The 22024-nt window shown below is 36.3% G+C and overlaps 1 protein-coding gene across 3 annotated transcripts in view; it reads left to right on the plus strand.

The window, feature by feature from the left end:
• The window catches only part of Rfx3 (regulatory factor X3), a 264034-nt gene that overhangs the window by 236407 nt on the left and 5603 nt on the right, over positions 1-22024 (plus strand). For 2 of the 3 annotated variants that reach the window (XM_010640114.2, XM_010640116.2), the window contains exons 15-16: positions 985-1138; positions 21876-21938. In XM_010640114.2, coding sequence (XP_010638416.1) covers positions 985-1138; positions 21876-21938 — 217 coding nt within the window. The remainder of the gene's footprint in view (positions 1-984; positions 1139-21875; positions 21939-22024) is intronic. The other variant, XM_010640117.2, reaches the window with a different exon arrangement.

Genomic DNA, 22024 nt, shown 5'->3' on the forward strand with positions numbered 1-22024 from the left:
GGTAAACTTGAATTGTTTGTAGGTAAATGGATGCACCTAGAGACCATAATTTTGTTTTGTTTTGTTTTGTTTTATTGTTGTTGTTTTGAGACAAGGTCTCACTCTGTAGTTCAGACTGCTCTGGAACTCACTGTGTAGCTCTGGCTGGTGTTGAATTCACAGTGATCCTCCTGCCTCAGCCTCCCAAGCGCTGGGATTATAGGCGTGTGCCACCAGGCCCAGCGAGAGACCGTAATTTTAAGTGAAATAAATGATGCACTAGTTTTCTTTTCTTCTTTTTCTTTCCTTTTTTTATGCTGTTTGGTTTTTAGTTTGAGCTTTTTTGCTGTTTTTTTTTTTTCTGTTTTTGAGACAGAGTCTCACTGTGAAGTTGAGAGTGACCTGGAACTCACTATGTAGCCCCGGCTGGTCTCGAACTCACAGCAATCCTCCTGACTCAGCCTCCCGAGTGCTGGGATTACAGGCGTGCGCCACCATGCCCAGCTCATAAGTCACTTTAATTTAAAGAAAATCAGTAAGAAACTAGAATGTTTTAATAAATTAGCTGCTGGTATCCCCATACTTACTCTGCTGTATTCTACAAGAATACCACAGGGAACTTTCTGTAGTATTTTTGAACACTTCCTCTTGTTCAAATATATATTTTTCCAAAGTATATCCTAAAAGCCTTTTATCATTTATAGATGACAGTGCTAGCATTAGTAAGATTTCCACTTTGAGTTGCCTTAGTAGTAGTGGAGAATGCAAGTGGAGGATACCTACGGTAATAAAATGGTGCTTCCCTGTCTAGTTCTAATAAAAATCAACCCTTAGTGAGGAATACGTCTTTAACATTCTGTGTAAATTAGTTGAGCTACCTGCTTTTAATAATGAAATTATTCTGCGGCAAGTTTCATGCTCTCAACTTCTTTTACTAGGAATAAAAGCTCCATCTCTAATTGCTGTCACTAATACTGGTTATATATGTGTTTTCTCTTGGCACAGCTCAATGGTTATTCGGGACTTAACCTTACGAAGTGCTGCTAGCTTTGGCTCCTTCCACTTGATCCGTCTACTCTACGATGAGTATATGTTTTACTTAGTAGAACATCGTGTTGCTCAGGCAACAGGAGAAACACCCATAGCAGTCATGGGCGAGGTAAGAGAAGATGAAAGAGCTGTGACCCACTGGGTTTTTATTAAAAACAAAAAACTGAATTATACTTTAATATAAGTATATTAGTTTTTTATTGAAGCTGTGATTCTTACTGAAGTGAGCCTCAGACCTAAGAGGGGCTGTAGAATCATTGTGAAGGGTCCTGAACACATATCTGCTGGCTTGAACCATTGGTGCTGTGTGTGTAACTGCTCCGTGGGGTAGCTTATACCATGGGTGGGCGGTAGAAGTGGTACAGCCATGCATGGGACAATCATGTATGTACCACTGGGGGTTCAAGCCGCCTGGCAGAGAGACATATGTGTGAAACCCCTTTATAATTCTTTTTTTTTTAATTTAATTTATTGGTACATTCTAGGTAGACAGTACAGTTACATTCATTACTGGAATCTTGTACCTTTACATGCCAGGTCTTGGTTCTCATTTTTTCCCCGTCTGCCCCCCCCAAACACTTTAATTCCATTTTTACATTTTCTCATATTTTTTCCTTTTCCCTTATTCCCCCTTCCCTATCCTTTACAATTGTTTAATCAAAGGGTTATAGGGCTGGGCATTTGGCTCAGTGGTTCTGTGGGCCTGCCTCACAAGCTCAAGAGGCAGAGTTTGATCCCCAGTACCAAAAAAAAAAAAGAGAGAGAGAGAGAGAGAGAGAGAGAGAATTATAAAATGCTAGATTGTGTTATGTGAAAGTATCTATGCAAAATAGAATCTTAAGAATTATTGGATTTAAACCTATTGAATGGGAAATAAGAAGGATTAATTCTTCTGATAAGGCTAAGGGACAGAAATACAAATGAAAGGATTAAATATGTATGAGGTGTGACCAGAAAATGTGTTGAACATTTAAATTTTTTAAATTAATTACAGTAAGGACACATTGTCCATAACCCCCATCAACATTCTCCCCCTCAAACATATTTTTCCCATCTTTCTTACCACTTCCTAAATCAGTTCTGCAAGTCTTCTTTCATGAATGTCTTTAGTTGTGCTGTTAGGGCTATTTCAGTGTCCTTAATTGATTTAAAACATTTACCTTTCACAATCATTTTGATTTTTGAGAAGAGCCAGAGGATACACTGTGCCCTATGGGGTGAATGAAGTGGATGAGGACAGACTGTAACATTTTCATACGAAGAAGTTGCCATAAACATTTGATAAAACATAAAATGAATGTTTAAATCAAAATATGTATTACAATAAAATACACATTATCATTAATCCCTTACTTCAAATATACAGTATTTCTAATACTGTAATAAGTTTTTTTCATTTAAACATTCATTCTCTTTTGGTCACCCTTTGTATTCCTTGATTGTCTCCCACCCTTCAAAACCAAGTAAGTGACTGACTCAGAAGGGTGAGAAAGCAGGAGGGGAGTGGGAAAAGGAGGCAGTGGTGGCAGCAGCTAGCATGTTTTAGATACTTGCTGTGTGCCAAGCACAGTTCTAAGTCCTTCTTTGAGATAAGGCTCTATTTTATTCTTTTTACAACTATCTGAGGTTTATGCAGAAACCTCAGGCATGGTGATTAAATGTTTGCTTAGCTAATAAATGGAGAAGACTTTTTGTAAACACATATTGTGATTTTCAAGCCCATGCTTCTAATCATTAACACTGTGGGGAAAAATATCTCTGTTAGAATTTCTAGTTTGTAATCAAAATGTCTTATCCTCGGGATAAGTGAAAATTCTGAAGCTGATATAAGAGGTAGTATAATGAGAAATAGATGCAAATGCTCAAATGATTCAGCACTGACTCATTTTATTATATTAAATTGGGGGTACTTTATAACATGTTAGATTATACTAGATTAGACATAGATTACCTAAACTTGTAAAGAAGATATGCTCATGTTTAAGCTATGTGTGTGTGCTCGGTTAAATTTTAAAAGGTAAAGATAAATACTAGTAGATGCTTTTCCTAGATTAGTAAATATAATAAAGTATAAATGAAAACATATCAGAATACTTCAAGGATCTTCCTAAGTGTTCCAGTATAAATAAATTGCACATCAAGCATACTCAGATGTGATCAGACGCAGTTAGGGTGGGATGGCTGTAACTATTACGCATATTCAGAACATTAATTGAAGTAGTCCTCTTTTCCTCTTCTTGCAGCACACAAATCTGTATGTCTGTGTATAATATTGTCCAAGGTAATTGTGCTTAAATGATATAAATTGGGTATGTGTGAAACTAAGAACAAATCACTGTAGCTTTTAAATAATAGGCAGAACTTCTGTAACCAAAACAATCTGTACTTCTCTCATATACATCTTCCCCTATTGCTCATTATTTATACAGATGTTGCAAAATGCCCATTTGGCTTCTACATTAACTGCTGTAAGATTTCTCAACTCGGGGTTTAAGACCTTTTTATTGCTTTTATTTTACATTGTACTGGCATTATCATTTCATCTAGACATTGTCTCATTCTTGATTTCATCTGTGACTCATTATTTAAGATTATATTGTTTAATTTCCATATGTTTGTATAATTTCTATAGTTTCTTTTGTCACGGATACTTTCATTTTGATACGATCTAATAATTATGCGTGGAATAATTTCAGTTCTTTTGTATGTACCAACCATGCTTTATGGTCTAGTATGTGGTCTGTTTTGGAGAAACTTCTGTGTGCTGCAGAGATACATATTCTGTTTTTGATGAGTGGAACATCAAACCCATCCATTCACAGGCTTAGTTCAACTCTGATATTTCTTTGTTGACTTTTTGTTCAGTTGATCTGTGACAGTGAAGTATTGAGATGTCTCCCATTATAATTTTAATGTTTTTCTGTTTTATGTCCAATGGTGTTTGTTTTATAAAGTTTAGTGCATCAGTGTTAGGTGTCTCTGTATTTTTAATTGTTACTGTTTCCTGTTCGAATTGTTCTTTTAACCAGTGTGTAGTGATGTGCTTTGCCTCTTCCGATCAGTTTTGACTTGTTGTGCACTTTGTCTGAAAATAGAATAGTTACTCCTCAATGATTTCTTGTTCCCATTGCATGGGATGTTGTCTCCAATCCTTTGAGTTTTAGTCTTACTTTTATTTTTTGATTAAGTGTGTTTCTTGTCTATAGCATTCTATTGGATTTCATTTCTTGATCTATTTTGCCAGTCTGTGTCTTTTCAGAGGGAGACTTCAAACCATTCACATTTAGAATTATCTCTGAAAGGGATGACTTACTACTGTCATTGTATTATCTTTCTATTGTTGATTCCCTTTTTCCCCTCTGCCTAACTGCTCACACTGACTGATCTATTCATTCCCTCAGACTTTTTGACTTTATTGCATCATTGTTTCTTTAATTTTTTTATTTTATGAAAAAATAAAGCAAAATTTCATAACAAAATAATGAGAATAACAAGAGTTAGTACACTGTAGATCATCTTCAAAGTTCTTATTCAGAGTGCAAGACACAGACCAAAAACATTTTCACAAAAAAGAAATAAACAGATAATACTATAAAATTTTCTTTTTAAGGAACTAAAACTAGTAAAATAATTAAAACAAAATAGTATATATATTCTTTGGAAACAACAGAATAGATAATTTGGTGAAGTATTTGAACTTCTGACTTCCTATTTATATAGATGTATTTTTTTGTCATATAAGAGAAACCATTTGTCTGACTTATTTCACTTGACATTATGTTCTCAGTCGCATCCATTTACCTATGAATACCTCAAGTTTATCTTTATGGCAACATTATATTCCCTTGTGTATAAACACCACATTTTCCTTACCCATCCATTGATGGACATATATACTGTTTCTAAGATCTACCTATTATACATTGTGCTACTATAAACATGAATATGCATATGTTCCTGTAATATGATGATTTTTAACTCTTTGGGAAAGATACTTAGAAGGGAGATAATTGGGTCAAATGGAACTTTTTAAAAAATTTCTTGAGGAATCTCCACACTGATTTCCATAGTGGTTGTACTACTTTACAATCTCACCAACAATGTGGAGTTCCTTTTTTCCTTCAGCCTCACCAGTGTTTGTTCTTGTTAGATTTTTTTTTCACTGTAATCATTCTTCCTGGAGCAAGATACTATTTCTTTATAGGCCATCAATGATGAGTGTTTTTTTCATGCACTTATCAGCCGTTTGTACTTCTTTCTATCTGTTCATTTCAATTGCCCATTTTATAATTGGGTCTTTTATTTTGGGGAGTGTATTTTTTTGTGTGTTCTTTATATATTCTTAATGTTAATTCTCTGTCCAAGGAATAGCTGGCAGAATTTTTTTCCCATGTTGTAGATCATCTCTTCATTCTGTTGGTTGTTTCCTTTGCTGTGCAAAAGCTTTTCAGTTTGATCTTATCCCATTTGCTGATTCTCCATATTATTTCTTGTGCCATTGAGGTTCTGTTCAAAAATGTCGTGGGCTATACCTGTGTCTTCAGGAATTTTACCTGTTTTATCTTCCAGCATATTAAATGTGTCTGTTTTAACATTTAGATCTTTGATCAATTTCTATTTTTCTTTAGTAGGTGCTGAGACATGTGGGCCTAGACTCAGTCTTCTGCATGTGGATATCCAAGGCTGTCTTTCTCCAGTGTATGTTTTTGGCCTCTTTGTCAAATATCAAATAGCTGTCTATGCCTGAGGTTGTTTTTGCTTCTTCTGTTCTGTTCCATTAAATCACATTGCTGTTTTAATCACCATAGCTTTATAATATAACTTTAAGTGTAGAATTGTGATGCCAGCTGCGTTGCTTTTGTTACCCAGGATTGCATTTGCTATTTGAGTCTCTTCTGATTCCATACAAATTTTAGTATTGTTTTTTCTAGATATGTGAGAAATGACATTGGTCTTTTGTTTAGAATTGCATTAAATCTGTATATCATTTTTGAAAGTATACCAATATGTTGATTATGCCTATCCTAGAGCAGGGGATATCTTTCCATTTTCTGATGTCCTCCTCAAGTGATATTTTTCCTTTTTCAGAGTGATAGAAGTTTTCATTTTAGAGGTCTTTTACTTCCTTACTTGGGTTAATAATACCTAAGTATTTAATTTTTTATGTCATTGTGACTAGTATTGTCACTGTCTCTTGGACATACTTGAAATTTTGCTTTTTTTTGTTTTGTTTTTTTGGTTTTTTGGTTTTTTGAGACAGGATCTCACTGTATAGTTGTGATTGACCTACAACTCACTATGTAGCCTAGGCTGATCTTGAATTCACGGCGATCATCCTGCCTCAGCCTCCCGAGTGCTGGGATTACAGGCATGAGCCACCACGCCCGGCAACTTGAGGATTTTTTGAAGTGCTGCTTTGGTGGTCATGAATTTATTAAGGTGCTCTTTTTCATAGAAAGACCCCATTTCTCCATCCATTTTGAAAATTTGGGTTGGAAGTTTTTTTGTTTTTTTTTTGTGGCTTGAAACACTTAACTCCAAGCTGTCCTGGCCTTTAAAGGTTTGTGTTTTGAAATATGCTATAATTCCAATGGGTGTACCTTTCTGGTTGATGCATTGCTTTTCTCTAACAGTTTTTAAGATTATGCCCTTGTGTTGGGCTTCTGGGACTATGACCTTGATGTGTCATGGAAAAGTTCTTTTTGGATCATGACTGTTTGGGATTCTGTATGCCTCACTCATCTGTGTGTTAAATTCTTTGCCTGTATTGGAATGGTTTTCACTGTTATTTCTGTAAATAGGATTTTTATGCCATTTGTGCTCTCTTCTCCTTTTCATTAATTCCAATTAATCTTAATCTTTTTTGCATCTTCCAGCAGCTGTCTGATCATTTTTGATGTTCTCTTGCTATTTTTAAGGTATCTCTGAGTAATTGGTCACCAACATCAGCCTTATCTTCTCATGCTAACACTCCATCCTCACATTGATCACTCCTGTTGCCCATACTTTCAGTGGAATTTTTAATCTCCTGGATTTTGGCACCTCTTCTTGGACTATTAATTTTTTGCTAAACTGGTCATTCATATTTTGTATTCTTTTGTTTAGCTCAACTAGATTTTTTCGTTGTCTCCTTTCAGCTCAGTGTTTTATGTATTAAGTCCATTATCTTTTTGTTTATATCGTCTGTGAGTCCCCATACATATTACTGATCTGCTTTTTATCTTCTGTTTTATAAGTTCAAATAATTCAACTATGTGGCTTTTGATTACTTCCCCATTGTTGAAGAAGTTGAGGATTTTAAGAGGTATTTACTTTGTCTTCTCATGTTTCTTTCTTTTTTTTTCTCTCCTTTCTGTTTTCTTTTTTGGGGTGGAGCTGACATTTTCATTTCCATTATAGTTGCAGTTGCTAGTGTGGACATAACATCAGTTGGTGTCTGCTTTTCAGTCATGCAGTGTGGATGCGACTGACTCTAGGCCTTTGCCTCTGTCTTGAAATCACACTGCCATGGTTAATTTGAGAGAGCGGTTGCCCTGTAATCAGCCCACCACCTAGTTCTCTGTGAATGGACTGCAGTATTGTTAATGACACAGAGGAGTCCAGATATTAGCATACACAGAAGACCAATTAATAACAACAACTATGCCACCTTGGCACTGGCAGCAAAGTCAGCAACAGTAATGGTGTTAAAGAAATTTTAGATATTGACATGGCATAAGAATGAATAATATACTACTCTTAACCATAGAAGCAAGATCAATTGTAATATCAAAACTAAACAAAAACCTAATACTGACATGCTGTAAATATCTACTAAATGCAACAACTATACCTCCACTTACAATAGAAAAGAATTCAACAGTAATAGCATAAATTTAACTATCTAAAGATTAATAAAGCTCAATGGTTATATGAGTACAGACAGAGGTGGTCAGGAATGGGAGAATGAAAGCAATAGAATATGAGAAGAAAGAATCATGAGATAAAGTAAACTATTAAGGAGTAAAAGGAAGTTAATAGAATCTGATAAAAGTAACAGAAAAGAACACACAAGAAAAAGAAGAAAAAAGCAACAAATTTTTAAAAAATAAAAGAAACAGAAGAAAACCCAACCCCAAAATGCCACTGGAAAAAAATTAAAAACCAGTTTCTCTACATTTTTTTAATGAGTACTTTCTTTCCAGGATTTGCAGTGTAGGAATCCAGCAAGTCCTGATTTTCTCTGCCTAGCTTCATGTCTTACGGGTTTGTGCGGTACACAGTGCTCCAGAGGTCCCTCTACATCCCAGGTGGTGGCAGCTGTCCAAGCCTAGCATATCCTTGCTCATGTTGGTAAATGATGAAGACAGTCAGATCCCTGATCTGTTCTGGATATTTGCAGCAGGATAGGGGTTCGAGCAGACTTCTGGATTTAGTGGCAGCACTTTCAGACCCAGCCTTCTCTGAAAGCCACACACACCGGGCCTGGCTCCTCACCCCAGAGAGCAGGGCTCTGTGTCCTTTCCAACCTGAGCTAAAACTTCCCTGCAGGTCTATATCTAGCCTACCTGCTCTCGGTGACTTTCTCTTATGGTTGTCTTTTCTATAGCCAGTGTGGTAGAGGAACACTGGAAACCCTAAAGTAAAGTGGTTTTGTAGTTGTTCTATGGCTCGGTCTTAAACAATTTACCCCTTCCCAAAATAGCTCCTACTTAAACCCTCACGAACACAGCATGTGTTGCTCTGGATTTCGTCTCCAAATCTAGCGTGCCATGAAAAGGGAGTCACTTTGGGAGTCAAATCCCTCAGGGCCTCAAAGTTTACAATAGCTGGTTTGGTTCCTTGTTAGTCCCTGGAACTCCAGACCCTCCTTGCTTGCCTTCTTCCTTGGGCATTCACCGCGTACATGGTTAGGTTGTTCCTTGTTCCTTTGGCCAGTGGTTCTGCTGCCCTGTATTCAGGAGAAATAAAAGTGCATTTGGCCTTGATTGTTGGCCTCAGCCAGGGCAGAGAATCTGTTATTCTTGTTTTTCTAAACTATATGTAACAATGTAATTAATATGACAGTCAAAAGAGGCAAGGATGTATGAATAAAATCTAAATGAAAAAATAGATACAAATTACCTTCTGTAAAATCAAAGATATAAGCATATGTCTTGACTTATCTGCTTACTTTACCTTCACTCAGTTTGTAGAAAAATCATTTGAGCCATTTTCAGCCCAACAGTCCATTATTTGGCCTAGAAGACAAATTAAGCCTAACTTTCTAGGTTTGACATTTCTGTACAGCATTGATAACCTCAAATACCTGTTTCCTACCATAACCTACTGGTCATGGCCATATTATATCTAAGACTTCTTCATTTGGGGGAAAAGGAGAAGGAAATTCAAGAAAAGAAGACTGTTATCTCCTGTTCCTGTCACATGATAGCATGCCTACCTTCTCTTAGCCCCTAGAGTGACTCTCCTTTCCAAATACCAAGTGCAGACGTGCCTGTTTACACAGTGGAGGACATCAGAATAAAATCCAGTGAAGCCCATAAAATTCACTGTTCCCTCAATCACAGCAAGTAGCTTTTAATCATCAATAATAACAATCACTGTGAAAGCAGTAATTGTCACTATTGAAAGCTTGTTATACATTCAGTTAAATTCAACACTTGATCTGTCTACAAATACCTCTTTTTCAGTAAATGGAACCACAGTCCCACCTGTTGACATGCTGAACAACATCTTTTTGATGTCTTATCTTGACCTCTGTCTCTGTCAGTTACCAAGGCTTCTCATTCTCAGAGAGTACAGTCAGTGTCATCTTATGAAAATGCAAAGCTGATTGTGTTATCCCTCCCTTGAAACTCACAGGCTTTCCCTTCCCTTGGTTCACAAGGTCCTGTATGATTTGGCCCTTTCAATCCGATCAACCTCAGCCTCCTATTTCCTGCTCCTTTGTTTACAGTCACAGTGGCTCTTATTTATTCTCATTCACCAAGCTTATCTCATTACTGGACCACTGCATAAAATGCTTCTTTCTACTTACAACCTTCGGTCCACCTTTGTTTGCCCATTCCAACTCCTACCTCATGACATAGAAATCAGTTCCTCCGTGAAGCCCTTCTCCCCCATACTGTGTCAGATAGTCATCTCTGTTTGCATTTTTACTGTTTGTATTTTTACTTTTCATTCTAGATCTTACACAATTTACTAATTTCATGGTTCTTTGTGTGGTTTACACAATTGAACATTTAATGCTTCAAGATAATAGACAACTTTGAGTTGGTAGGACTGAATTCTTCTAATTCTGTTATTTATAATGGCTTTATCTCGGGCAAATGATGTCTCTTTGTGTTGAACTCAGGCTTCTCATCTCCAAAATTAGTTAATTAATTAAACAAATATTTCTTATGTAGCTACTCTAAATCAAAACTATAACGATTTCAATAATAATGATTAACTGTGAATTTTTAGTACATTTTAGGGTATACTTCATAGCTATACAGAGGCTTACGACAATGGATAATTATTCTGCCTGATAGGACCAGTGGTAAGGGGTGGAGAACGGCAGAGGCACACGGCAGCGTGCACAGGTCATATCCAAGGTGGTGGGAACATGGTCAGATTTCATGGGAAATCAGAGATTCAAGTACCAGAACCCTAAATAAGTTCAGGTGTAAAGAGGAAGAATTGGATGAGGATAGCCAAAGATTTCAAGGGAACCTAACCACTGCATGGTCACAGTGTGCCAGGCACTGGCAACCCTTTGAGTGGACACTGTTATACCTATACAAGTGATAAAAGGAGACACAGAGCCATCCAGTAACTTACCCGTGGTTTTACAGCTACTAAATTGTAAAAATCAGGTTTTGAAATCAAGCAGTTTTCACACCAGAGTCTTTGCTATTAGTTTACTGTGCTCATTACCTGCTCCAAGCTGGGGTAGAATTGGAGTAAGAATAGTTTAGAAGTCATCAAGAGGAACCTATAAAATAGTCACAGACTTTTCTGGACATTGGTTTCACATATTATTGGGGCTTTCATAGAGAGAAGTGTCAGACAGCTAAATAGGTCCAAAGAAAGGCAAAGGATTTTCCTTTTGAAGTGACTTAAGAACAATTAATATATGTTTCCAATACTATGGACTAAATAAATGAAATTTAAAATTAACATTATTTGTATTATTTGAGCAACAGGAGAGATGTACACATGTTCCATTTACAAACAAAATACACAGCTACATGAAATATTATTGTTGTATTTATTGTAACAATATCATTTCAGTTGTTGAAAGGAGCACTGTCACGTACTGGACTCCCACCCCCAAACTAGAAATGGCATTATAGTTCCTGTAAGTTTTCTTCTAAAATGTCAATCTGCTACTACATTAGTACTTCCTATAAGGTATTTAATACGTTTGTAATTCCAGAACTGCCTTTTCCTTCCTTCCTTCCTTCCTTCTTGGCTTCCTTCCCTCTCTTCTTCCCTTTGTCCTTCCTGAGTTTTTTTACTGCTAGGATTTATATAGTTTTTCAAATTTTTATTCAAATATATCAAATGTGCCCATAGGCTTTCTGGCAGTGATGAAATTTTAAGAGTAGAAACAAAATAAACAAGCTACATCTGTTTGCACATCTGTTAAAATTGTTAAAAATATAAAATATTCTGACAAGAAAAATGGAGCAAAAAAATCTTTTTTAGTTTTATAGCTGTTTAGAATACCATAAATATTGTATAGGAATTTATTCATTGAATATATAACATTTTGGTTGCTTTACAAAATAATTTTCTTGGACAACATTTTTAATTGAGTAGATTTATATTTTTTATCATAATTACACTTATTTTATATCTATACCACATCTGTGACCAACTTTTTAAAATAAAAGATTCTTCATCTATTCAGTTGTGAATATCAGTACTAAAAAGATAAAATTTCAGTAATATTTTTAGGGAAAATTTTAACCAATAAGGATTTACCATTTATAGAAAAAAAAATGCCTTGGATTCCTCAAATTTGATTTGGAATCAGTGTGGAAGTGAAAAAAATCTTCAACCTAATAATTAAAGAAGAGCAATAATTTAACATTCAAGCTTTGGAAATAAAAGTTCAGTGAAAAACTACCATTTGTTAGAAATACAACCATAGTAACTAAGCAGGAATGCTTAAAGTAAAGCCAAACCAAAGAAAAATTCAGGGAGCATTATTCTGTTGCAGCTATGGAATACTTTAAAAATGTGCTTGTGGAACAATAGGCTTGTGATAAAGAACATTTTCAAATAAATGTTTTCCAAGCCGAGATATTTTGCAGGGACAAAAAAAAAAAGAGGAAAAGTAGTAGTTTAGAAAATGCTTGAAATAGTGTTATAGTTTAAATCTGTGGTTCCCCCCAAAGCTTCATAGGCAAAGCAGGGCTTTGGGGAGGTGACTGGATCCTGGGGGCACTATATTCGTAAGTAGAGTAGTTGACTAATGATTTTATGGCTGTTTGCCATGGAGTGGTGGGGCCTAATTGGAAGAGGTAGATCACTGTGAGCCGCTCCCTCCCCAGCTCTTCCCCTTGCCCTCTTTCCCCATTGCCATGAGGTAAGCAGCTTTCCTCTGTGGCAGATGTGGCTTCTGCCCTGGAACTAACTAACTGCATTGAGACCTCCACAGACTGAACCAAAAACAACCTCTCCCCTTTGAAGTTGCAGATGTCAGCTGTTGTGTCTCACTGACAAGAAAGTGACTAAGCCAAATACTTTTCCAAAGTTGTTACTGTTATTTATATTAAAGCTTCTCATTTATTGATAATTTTCTAATCAAAGTCAGTCTTTGTGACATCAGGGCTTTACATTCTTTTTAAATATTTACCCACAAAAGATGTACTAGTGTATCCCATTTTCACCAATGAGGAAAACAGAGTTATCCCAAATCAAAATTTGCAAATTGTAGAACTAACTAGGAAAAGAGCTATCTTACTCAGTGAGCTTAATTCACATTAACATTTTTCACTTATAAATTATTTTGTATATCGCCTTAGAATAGGGATATTTTTAATTAATTTATTTTGATCTGTACTGTACAACTCCATGCTATATAAACACATATAGGTGTACACATACTCATTCTCGCATGCTATATAAACACATATAGGTGTACACATACTCATTCTCGCATGCTATATAAACACATATAGGTGTACACATACTCATTCTCGCTGTCATGGTGATAAATAAACTAAATTCCTAATATATGTGTTTGCTATTTTGTTCTGTGGTTTTTTCATTTGCCTTTCAGGATGTCTCCTGAAAGTCCTACTACCCTTACCCCTTCCTTGTTTTGTTAGTAGGTGTTTAGAATATACAAGCTAAATTAAATATTAATGGAAATTAAATTGCAGTTGAAAAGCCAAATTGGCCCCAAAACAACAACAAATTACAACCTTAGGCTACTTTGTACCCACCCAGATTATCAGACCAAAATCAATGTGTGTGTGTGTGTATCAGAATTTAATATTAGCTGTAAATCTGTTTCTTTACATTAGCATAACTTCTAATAACCTGAAAGTCATTTATAAATGACTTCATGGAGGAGACATAGAATTAGCACTGTAGAAGTTGTCCCTTTTTCTTCTTCCCTTTTCCTGGCTTGTCATTCTGTTCATTTGTCTCCTTGCTTTTGAAAAAGGAGCCTTTCCCTCTGGGATACCTATTCCTTGGGTATTTCCTTCCCTGCTGGCTCTGAGGTTTAGCCTCTTCTCTCCTCTTCAGAGTATAGAGAGAATTTTGCTTATACTGTAATCTAAACACAACCCAAATTAAGTACCAAAATAAATAAGTTTAGAAAATAAGTAAAAAGTTATTCAAGGGAGGGAATACAAAAGACTGTTGGAGGGGCAAGCTACTAACTTACTGGACATCTCACTAGATGTCACGATTCATATACTGTTTCTAGGGTAAAAAAGCTTCTTGACCAAGAAGAAGCTGCACTTTCTTAGAATATTTCAGAGAACCTCCGTAACACGTTAGGGATGTATAAGTGCTTACAACTAGGTAGCTAGAAGTTGGGAAAGGAACAAACATTAAATTTCTTAAAGTCCTTCAGTGACCAAAATGCACTGTAGACCTCAGAAAAAGCTCAGCACATAATTTTCAGCAAACTCCACTACTAAGTTACTGGTATAGAAGAGTGGTGATGCTTGAACAGGCCCAACCAAAGTGCAAGCTAGGTGTAGATTTCGTGGCATAGATCAAGGGTGAAGCTCCACCTACTGGCACCCTTGCCACACAGTGTTGCCTGTCCCTAGCCCAACTCTGGTGTGGAGATTGATTTTATAGTGAAGATGGTGGTTCTTGTCCTGCTGATAAAGAAATAACTCTTGTTTGAGATGGGCAAGTTCTTCAATTGATAGGAATTTTTTTCTGCTTTTCTTAGTATTGTCATTGTGCTGAAACACACTGCTATAAAATGTCATAAGAATGAGAGATTCTCTACAACAGTGTGGGTCTGGTATGATGATAGTACAAACACTTCAAAGCTACTACACTTGCTGTAAAGATTTTCTTGGTACAAGAGAACATGTTTCTACCTCCAACCCCATTGTCTCTCTGGTTAATGATTTTGAAAACAGACGTGGTATAATACAAATTAAATTCTATTCTCTGATGCAATAAATTAATGCTATGCTTTTCTTTTACGTGATGCAAGTGGCCTCAAGAGGAGCCAGTTTTGTTAGGAGCAAGGTTCTCTCTCTGCCGCCCACAGTTTTATTTGCATAATTCATATGCACTTCCCTAATGTTTGCAGGGTCCCAGGTATTTCTATGTCTAAAGACTTTAAAAGTTGTGAACCAACCTGTAAATAAAATCTGTCTACCCAGATTGACAAATGTTATCTTGATAGAAACTGGGAAGACTGGATTTAAATTTAATACTTTCCATCTACAAGTTCTGTGTCAGAAAATGATGACATAGACATAGCCAGCCTCTGGCTCACAAATACCTCTCTTCTTCTGCGTCCATGCCGATCTTACTTTATGAATAGTTTTGTGTTCATATGTGTGGACACCTCAGCCTAATTAATGTTCAGATTGTTTTGTACCTTTTGCAAACCGCTGCCCTGTATTTGCTATCCTTTCTTTCCTCTAATGGGTAGACTTAACGAAGAATCTTGTAGAGGCCTGGAAAGGAACTCAGAGCTTTACAGATAGCAGGAGTATGGCTTGAGTGCTGGGGATAGGAGGAAAACGCAAGATCCAAAAAGGAACATCCACTAAGCAGGGCTCCCCATAGTGTGGAGTTCAGGACAGAGGGTGGTGCTGAGTGCTCCTGGTTTTGAAACTGATTTTCTTTTCTAAAGCAGCTAAGGCCTGTATTCTTATGTGAACACTTCACTACCTGCATGGTGTCTCATGACTGCCTCTTACAGATTTTGAAACTGTACAAATGTACATATATTGCCATGTCCCCAGAGGGCAAAAAGCCTGAGAGATGAAGCTATGGTATAAATATGCTGCCCCGTGTGCAGAGTGGCCAGTGGCACACATAGCTAAGACACCTGGCCAGTCCCAAAGAGCAGGATGAACAACAGTGATACAATGAAATGTGCTTGTGTATGGAACAAACTAACAGAAATTTTGGTCTTAGCAAACTTCAATAAAAACTATTTGAAATTATATAGGGTCAACATAGAAAAAGAATAAGGAACCCAAGATATAACCAAAAAAACACTAATATTCCCTGCAGATGTAAAATTGGAAATTAAAGTTAGCATGTATCTTTTCTCAGTTGGGAAACCCTGTACCAATGTGTGACATAAGATGTTTTGATGAATTTGGTTATAATTTAGGAGATGTTTAAAGAAAATAATAGTCTGCTAAAACCACTTATAATTCAGATTTCAAGAAATTTCTCTCCACTGTCAAAAGCATTCAAAATAGATGCCATTAGTTAACAGTTTTTGATCAGGGATATATATATAATCTTTGCTTGGGTCTTTCTCATCAACAAAATAAGCATAAGGACCATTTCTCCACAAGAACATTGTAAGGATTCAATTAAGCAAGTCGGTAGTTGGTAGATAAGTAGATAGGTAGGGTGGGCAAACAGACATGCACATAGCGGGTATCTGATCTGAGCTCTATTTTCTTTCCATAAATATATAAATATTGAAGTTACGTGCATCACACAGGACTGTATTTGATTACCTTCTGCTCTAGATTAGATTTTTAAAAATTGATTGTGCACTGGCTATCCAAGTAATAATATGTACAATTAGATGTTTTAGTTTTTGGACCCTATAAAGATAAATTTAGCATTTAAAATAAATAGACTGATAATATGAAGCACACAGGCTTTAATAATACTGTGTTGTAACAGAAAAAATAGCCTGCAGACAATTTTTGAATGTTGAGTCAAATGATTCATAGAATTACAAAGAAACCAACAGCATTCGTTGGTAAGTAGCCAAAGTGATAATCAGAGGCAAACTAATTCAATGCTTTGAAAAACACAACCAACAAAATAGATTGGGGAAATAAGTCAATTAGAAAAGAAAATGGCAACATTAGGGAAGAAGCATAAACATAATTAGGTCTAACCATACAATTATAGCTACACTTGAATTAAATCTTAACTAGTAGGAATGAATGAAAGGTTTTATAAGTACTTGTAAAATGCAGAGAAAGGATTTATTATAGATTTTCTACAATTTAAAAAGTAAAATAAATTCCAAGAAGACATCTTATTCCAGACAATAGAAACCATTTCAGAGAATTTTATAGTCATCTGGTCTTAGTGCTTAGAACAGTTTAAAATTCTCTTTCCTAGAGCCAGTGATTCATTGGCAGTAACTGGCAAAATACGTATATATAGTTTTCATACATATAAAGCTGCTCTGATGCCAGCAGTGGTCTGTAGACTGATCCCAGAACATCCCTTTTTTCCAAATTTGTGTAGACTGTTCGTAGAGAAGCTGATACCCCCACATATGGGTAGCCTTTTCTACTTAAAACTTTCAATTATTTGACCTGTCAGCTGCTGATGATCATGATCCCCAAGTCAGCAGGAATGCTTAGGGAAACATGTGAGGTTTACTTCTGTGATCGGCTATAAATGCGTTTGTGGTCCCGCCTATCAGCTAACTGCATGCCAGCACCTTAGCATCTGGCTGCCAGCCTCTCTACAGAATCATGGGATGGTGCTAACACAAGAAGGTTTTCTGAGGCCCATGGCTGCCTGTGATACAATCGGTGCTATAGGCTGGTCCTCACGAGACCATCAAGAGAACCAGGACGTAGCTTGTGCATTAGTGCAGGACTTTCATATTAGAGCTGCTTGGTCTGCCTTCATTTGAATATGGAGTTTAGGGCTGTTCTGATCTTACTATAGTATTTTTTTTCAATTTCAATGTCCACTTCTTTCTCTTCTCTATACTGACTTCTTGTATAGCATTAACAACTTTTCACTCTGTGGTACTAATAAACTTCTTAGATGCATGAATGTCTTTTAAAAACATAAATATGGGGCCAGGGATTTAGCTCAGCAGTTCGGTGGCCTGCCTTGCAAGCGCAAGGACCCGAGTTCAATCCCCAGTACAAAAAAAAAAAAAAATTATATATATGTGTGTGTGTGTGTGTGTGTGTATAACATAAACATGGAAATACATACAGTAAAATTTTTCAGATTGGTAGGAAATTGTATATAAAAGTCACAAGTCTATACTTGAAAAATAAAATACAAATGTCTTAAATGACTGATGTATTATAGAAGATTGTTTCCTAGATACCACCACACCCTGCTACACCCCTAGTGAAGAACAGAAAACAAAGCATGTACTAAATAGCTTAATCTGGTTGGGTGTATTTCCTTTTATATAGAAAAAATAATAGTTTCATAGTGTTTTCCTCAGGCAAATGTGACAGTAACTTATGTGATAGCAGTAAAAAGTCCTCCAAAACTTTATGTAGGTACATTTTATTTTATTTTTTTCTTTTGACCATAGTGGGAATTGAATCCAGAGCCTCATACATTACTAGCCAAGCATTCTACCGCTGAACTACATCACTAGTCAAAACTATCTATTTTAATCCTTAGAATCTGGGGGAATGTTAAATTGCAGATGGAACTAAGGTTGCTAATTGACCTTAAAATATGGAAATAGAGCTGGGTGTGGTAACATATGTCTGTGATCCCAACATTCTGGGAGGCTGAGACAGGAGGATCATAAATTTGAGTGCAACCCAGGCAATTTAGCCACTTAGGAAGACCCTGTCTCTAAATAAAAATAATAAAATAAATGGATGTAGCTTAGTGCAAAGGCCTGGGTTCAATCTCTAGTACCACTAAAAGGGGATGGGGGATTATCCTGGATTATCTGAGTGCGCCCTGTATAATTATAAGGGCCTTGAAAAGTGGAAAAGAAACAGAAATCAGTATCATAGGAATGCAGTGTTAAAAATACTTGAGCTGACTTTGCTCTCCTAGAAGATGGGAAGAGGCGGGGAACAAACCACTAGAAGCAACCACTAGAAGCTGAAAAGGAAAATTTCTCTAGAGCCTTGAGAAAGAGAGAATGCTAACAACACTGGAGGTTAGCCCCATGCAGCCCATTTTGGAATTCTGACTTGCAGAACTGTAGGATAACATGTATTTTTTATTCACCAAATTTGTGGTAATTTGTTACACCAGCAATAGGAATCTATTATAGTTTGAGAATTGAATTGTTCTGAATATTACTCAGTTACTACCTGCTGATGGTAGGACTCTTCTAGTGTTTTACTTTTTTGTGCTTCCTCCTGTCCCTGCCATATGTCTCACCCCTTCTCATTGATGAATCCACCCTCAAAGTTCCAGAATGCATTGCCCCTCAACTGCCTGGCCAGAGTTAGGGTCTCGCTCAGTTTCTGTCAGGAATCCTGCTCATAGCTGTCCTGACTATACTATCTGGTTGCCTCCTTAGGCCTCATGGCCATTTCTAGTCTTATACTGAACCTGTGGTCGAAGAGACCATGGCTGCCTTGAGCATACATTCTCAGTCTAGTTCTGTGCGGTGCTCTCTATTTTGACCCTTAATTAGGACTCAGAGGAAATGGTTTCTAGGATAGAAAGTCTCTCTTGAAAACAAGAGCATGCTTTGTCTGTGGCCCATTCTAATTTTTACTTCACAGTATTCCATTTATCTTTCTGGCTGACTGCATTTTAATTCCTAGATCCATTGAATGCCACGTTTTCTATCTCCAGAACACCTTTGAGTCCCTTCATTCATATTCCTTCCTATATGCATGGATCTTCCTTCTTCTCCCCTCACTTTCCTTCCCCTTCCCCTTCTCTTCGTTCTTCTCCCTTCCTGTTCTCTTCCCCTTTCCCTTCCCTTTCTTCTCCCTCCTCTTCCCTTTCTTTGCTAAAGTGAGGGTCAGAATATCTGGTTTCAAATGCAGCACCACCGTGCTTATTATATGATAGACAAATCAGTGCATTGTTTTCAGTAGCTCCAAAATCTAAACTGTCTGCCTTGCATAAGCCTGTCAAGAAAAGGTTCTTCAGAGGAAGAGATGTTGAGAAAATGCCACTTGTGGTCCTAATATTTGAAAGAAGACTTACCGTGCATAGAACCACGAGTGTACTTTTTAGATGATAAGATGTCACATCGAATAGTAGCCCCCTTCATTCCTTGTGCACAGGGAAAACTATGAAACAATAATTTTCTCCAGTGTCTGGAGCTACTGCTTCCATTTTTTTTAAATCCAATCCTTTATCATTTCCTCTTCTTTTTCTGATTTGTGCTGGCCTAATAATGGGTCTCTGTCATCTATCTGCTCTCTGTGGTACTAACATCCTTATGCCCACTCTCAAACCTTCTCTGCCACTGTTCGTTTCTTTTCTTGCTGCTACTGCGACCTGCTCCTGAAGCAATAAACTCCTGTGATTTGATTTCCATCACTGCCAAGGCTTTGACCCTCTGTGCCTAAACTTTCCCTAAGGTTTCCAGGGCTGTGCCATTTTTCTGCAGCCTACCTGTCCTTCATAATAGAAACCACTTCTGACTGTCATAGGCATAAGGAATAGAGTTTCCTTGACTGAGGGTGGTTAGCACAGTGCTCTCTGCATGTAGTTCTGAATGAACATTGGCTAAATAAATGAATGCAGAAACTGATTCTCCAGATTGACCCAGTCTGTCTGTAGGACTGAAGTGGTTTTCTCCATATAATTATATATATAATACATATATTCCTCATGTAAAATGCATATAAAAAGCTTTAATTGCAGCTATATATGGTATTAAAATCTTATCTCTTCACTGGATTTTTAAAAAAATCTTTATTTGCTATAAGGGTAGCACTTTGTGATTAATCCCAGAGACACACTGTCCAGCACAGAGCTCAGTGACAAGTACCCAACTTTTAATGTGTGGATATTATTTCACTAGTGGTAATAATCACCACCAGAACTTTATTAGTTTAGGTTCTTTTAGCTTTTGCATCATGAATAATCAAATATACTCATTCAAAATAAGTGGACACTTTCTAAGAAAAATCTTTACATTAAGAAACTTGTCATGTTTTCAGAATTAAGGAGCAACTAAGTGCAATGTTTCTTTTGAAGAAAATTTGCACAGACACCCAGCCATGTGTGTGATCCTATTAATTACCTATAGCAGTAGTCACAAACAACAGATTTTTCAACAGCAAATTGAAGGCAGGTTCAACATCTCTGATCCAGTAATCTGAAATGTGAAATGCTGTAACTTTTTTGTAACAATATGAAACTACAAGTAGAAAATGCCAACCCTGTCCTCATATGATGGGTTGCAGTGAAAAACAGAGGTAGACTAGAAATATTGTATAAAATCATCTTCAGTCTAGGTGTGCAAAGTGTATATGAAACAAATGAATTTTTTGTTAAGACTTAGGTTCTATCAGTAAGATAGTTCATTATGTATATGTGAATATTCCAACACTTTAAAAATCTGAAATCTGAAACACTTCTGCTTCTAAGCATTTTGGATAAAAGATGTCAATCTAAACTCACTTTTTATGAGCATAGAGATCTACTTAGGATCATCACTGCCAACTTGTTTTTAGAACTGGATCTTAAGAGTCATTAAATATTCACTTAAAATACATTAAAATATCTTATGTGTTGTATCAAGTAGAGATAACTTAGTGATTCTTCAGCTTTGGACATTCTCTGTTTATAGTTCTAAAATATATGAAGAATACTAAAAATGTTTAAAAGTCCCTTCTGGTTTTTGTTGCTTAGATTATATTCTGTAATTCAAGATATCCTATATAATTTATACTTTGCATTTTATTTAAATTTATGCAAGATTTTGACCCATGTGGTTCAGGAACAACTTCAAAACAACAGTTTATTTTATGCTTTTATATGCATTATAAAGTAATGGCACAGACTTTCAAACTCGCATTCTGAGAGTTACATATCCCTGTCTCCTTCAAAGCAGTCACCTAGGGAGGCTACACATTTGTTCCAGTAAACAGTAAAGCTGCCGCGGCTTGACAGTGGTGCAGAAGCCCTCTTCTTAAACTGCTTCTGAAATGCTAAGAAATCGTGAAGAGTAAAATGACATTATTTTAAGTACCCTGAATTGTGATAAAGATAATTTGGTTTTGTGAAAATCATCCCAGAACCAAGTGCAATGAATAAAATTTGGAATCACAATTGGATGTAAAGTAACAAGATGTACTTTCTTGAATGATGCATAAACTAACTCTTGAAATTGATTGTCAAAGAGGAATTCCAGAATCCCAGAAATTGGAATAAATGTACAAGCTCACAAGGTAGCTACTATGAAGAACAATACTTTCTTAGGTGGGGGAAAAAAAGCAATGTGTGTATGTTTGCAAAATAAGATCAGTTTTATTACTTTATAGACATACCTTGTAGATGAAAAAAATACTCCTATCATGGAACTCTTTATAAGCAAACTTCTGAATGTAAGTAGAATTTCTGTCTCATCCTTTCTAAGCCTATTGAGAAATCTGAATTTCTAATAATGATTTAGTATGTTAAAAAAAAGTAA

The sequence above is a fragment of the Fukomys damarensis genome, unplaced genomic scaffold, assembly GCF_012274545.1.
Source record: "Fukomys damarensis isolate Sample0158 unplaced genomic scaffold, DMR_v1.0_HiC HiC_scaffold_31, whole genome shotgun sequence".
Taxonomy (NCBI): domain Eukaryota; kingdom Metazoa; phylum Chordata; class Mammalia; order Rodentia; family Bathyergidae; genus Fukomys; species Fukomys damarensis.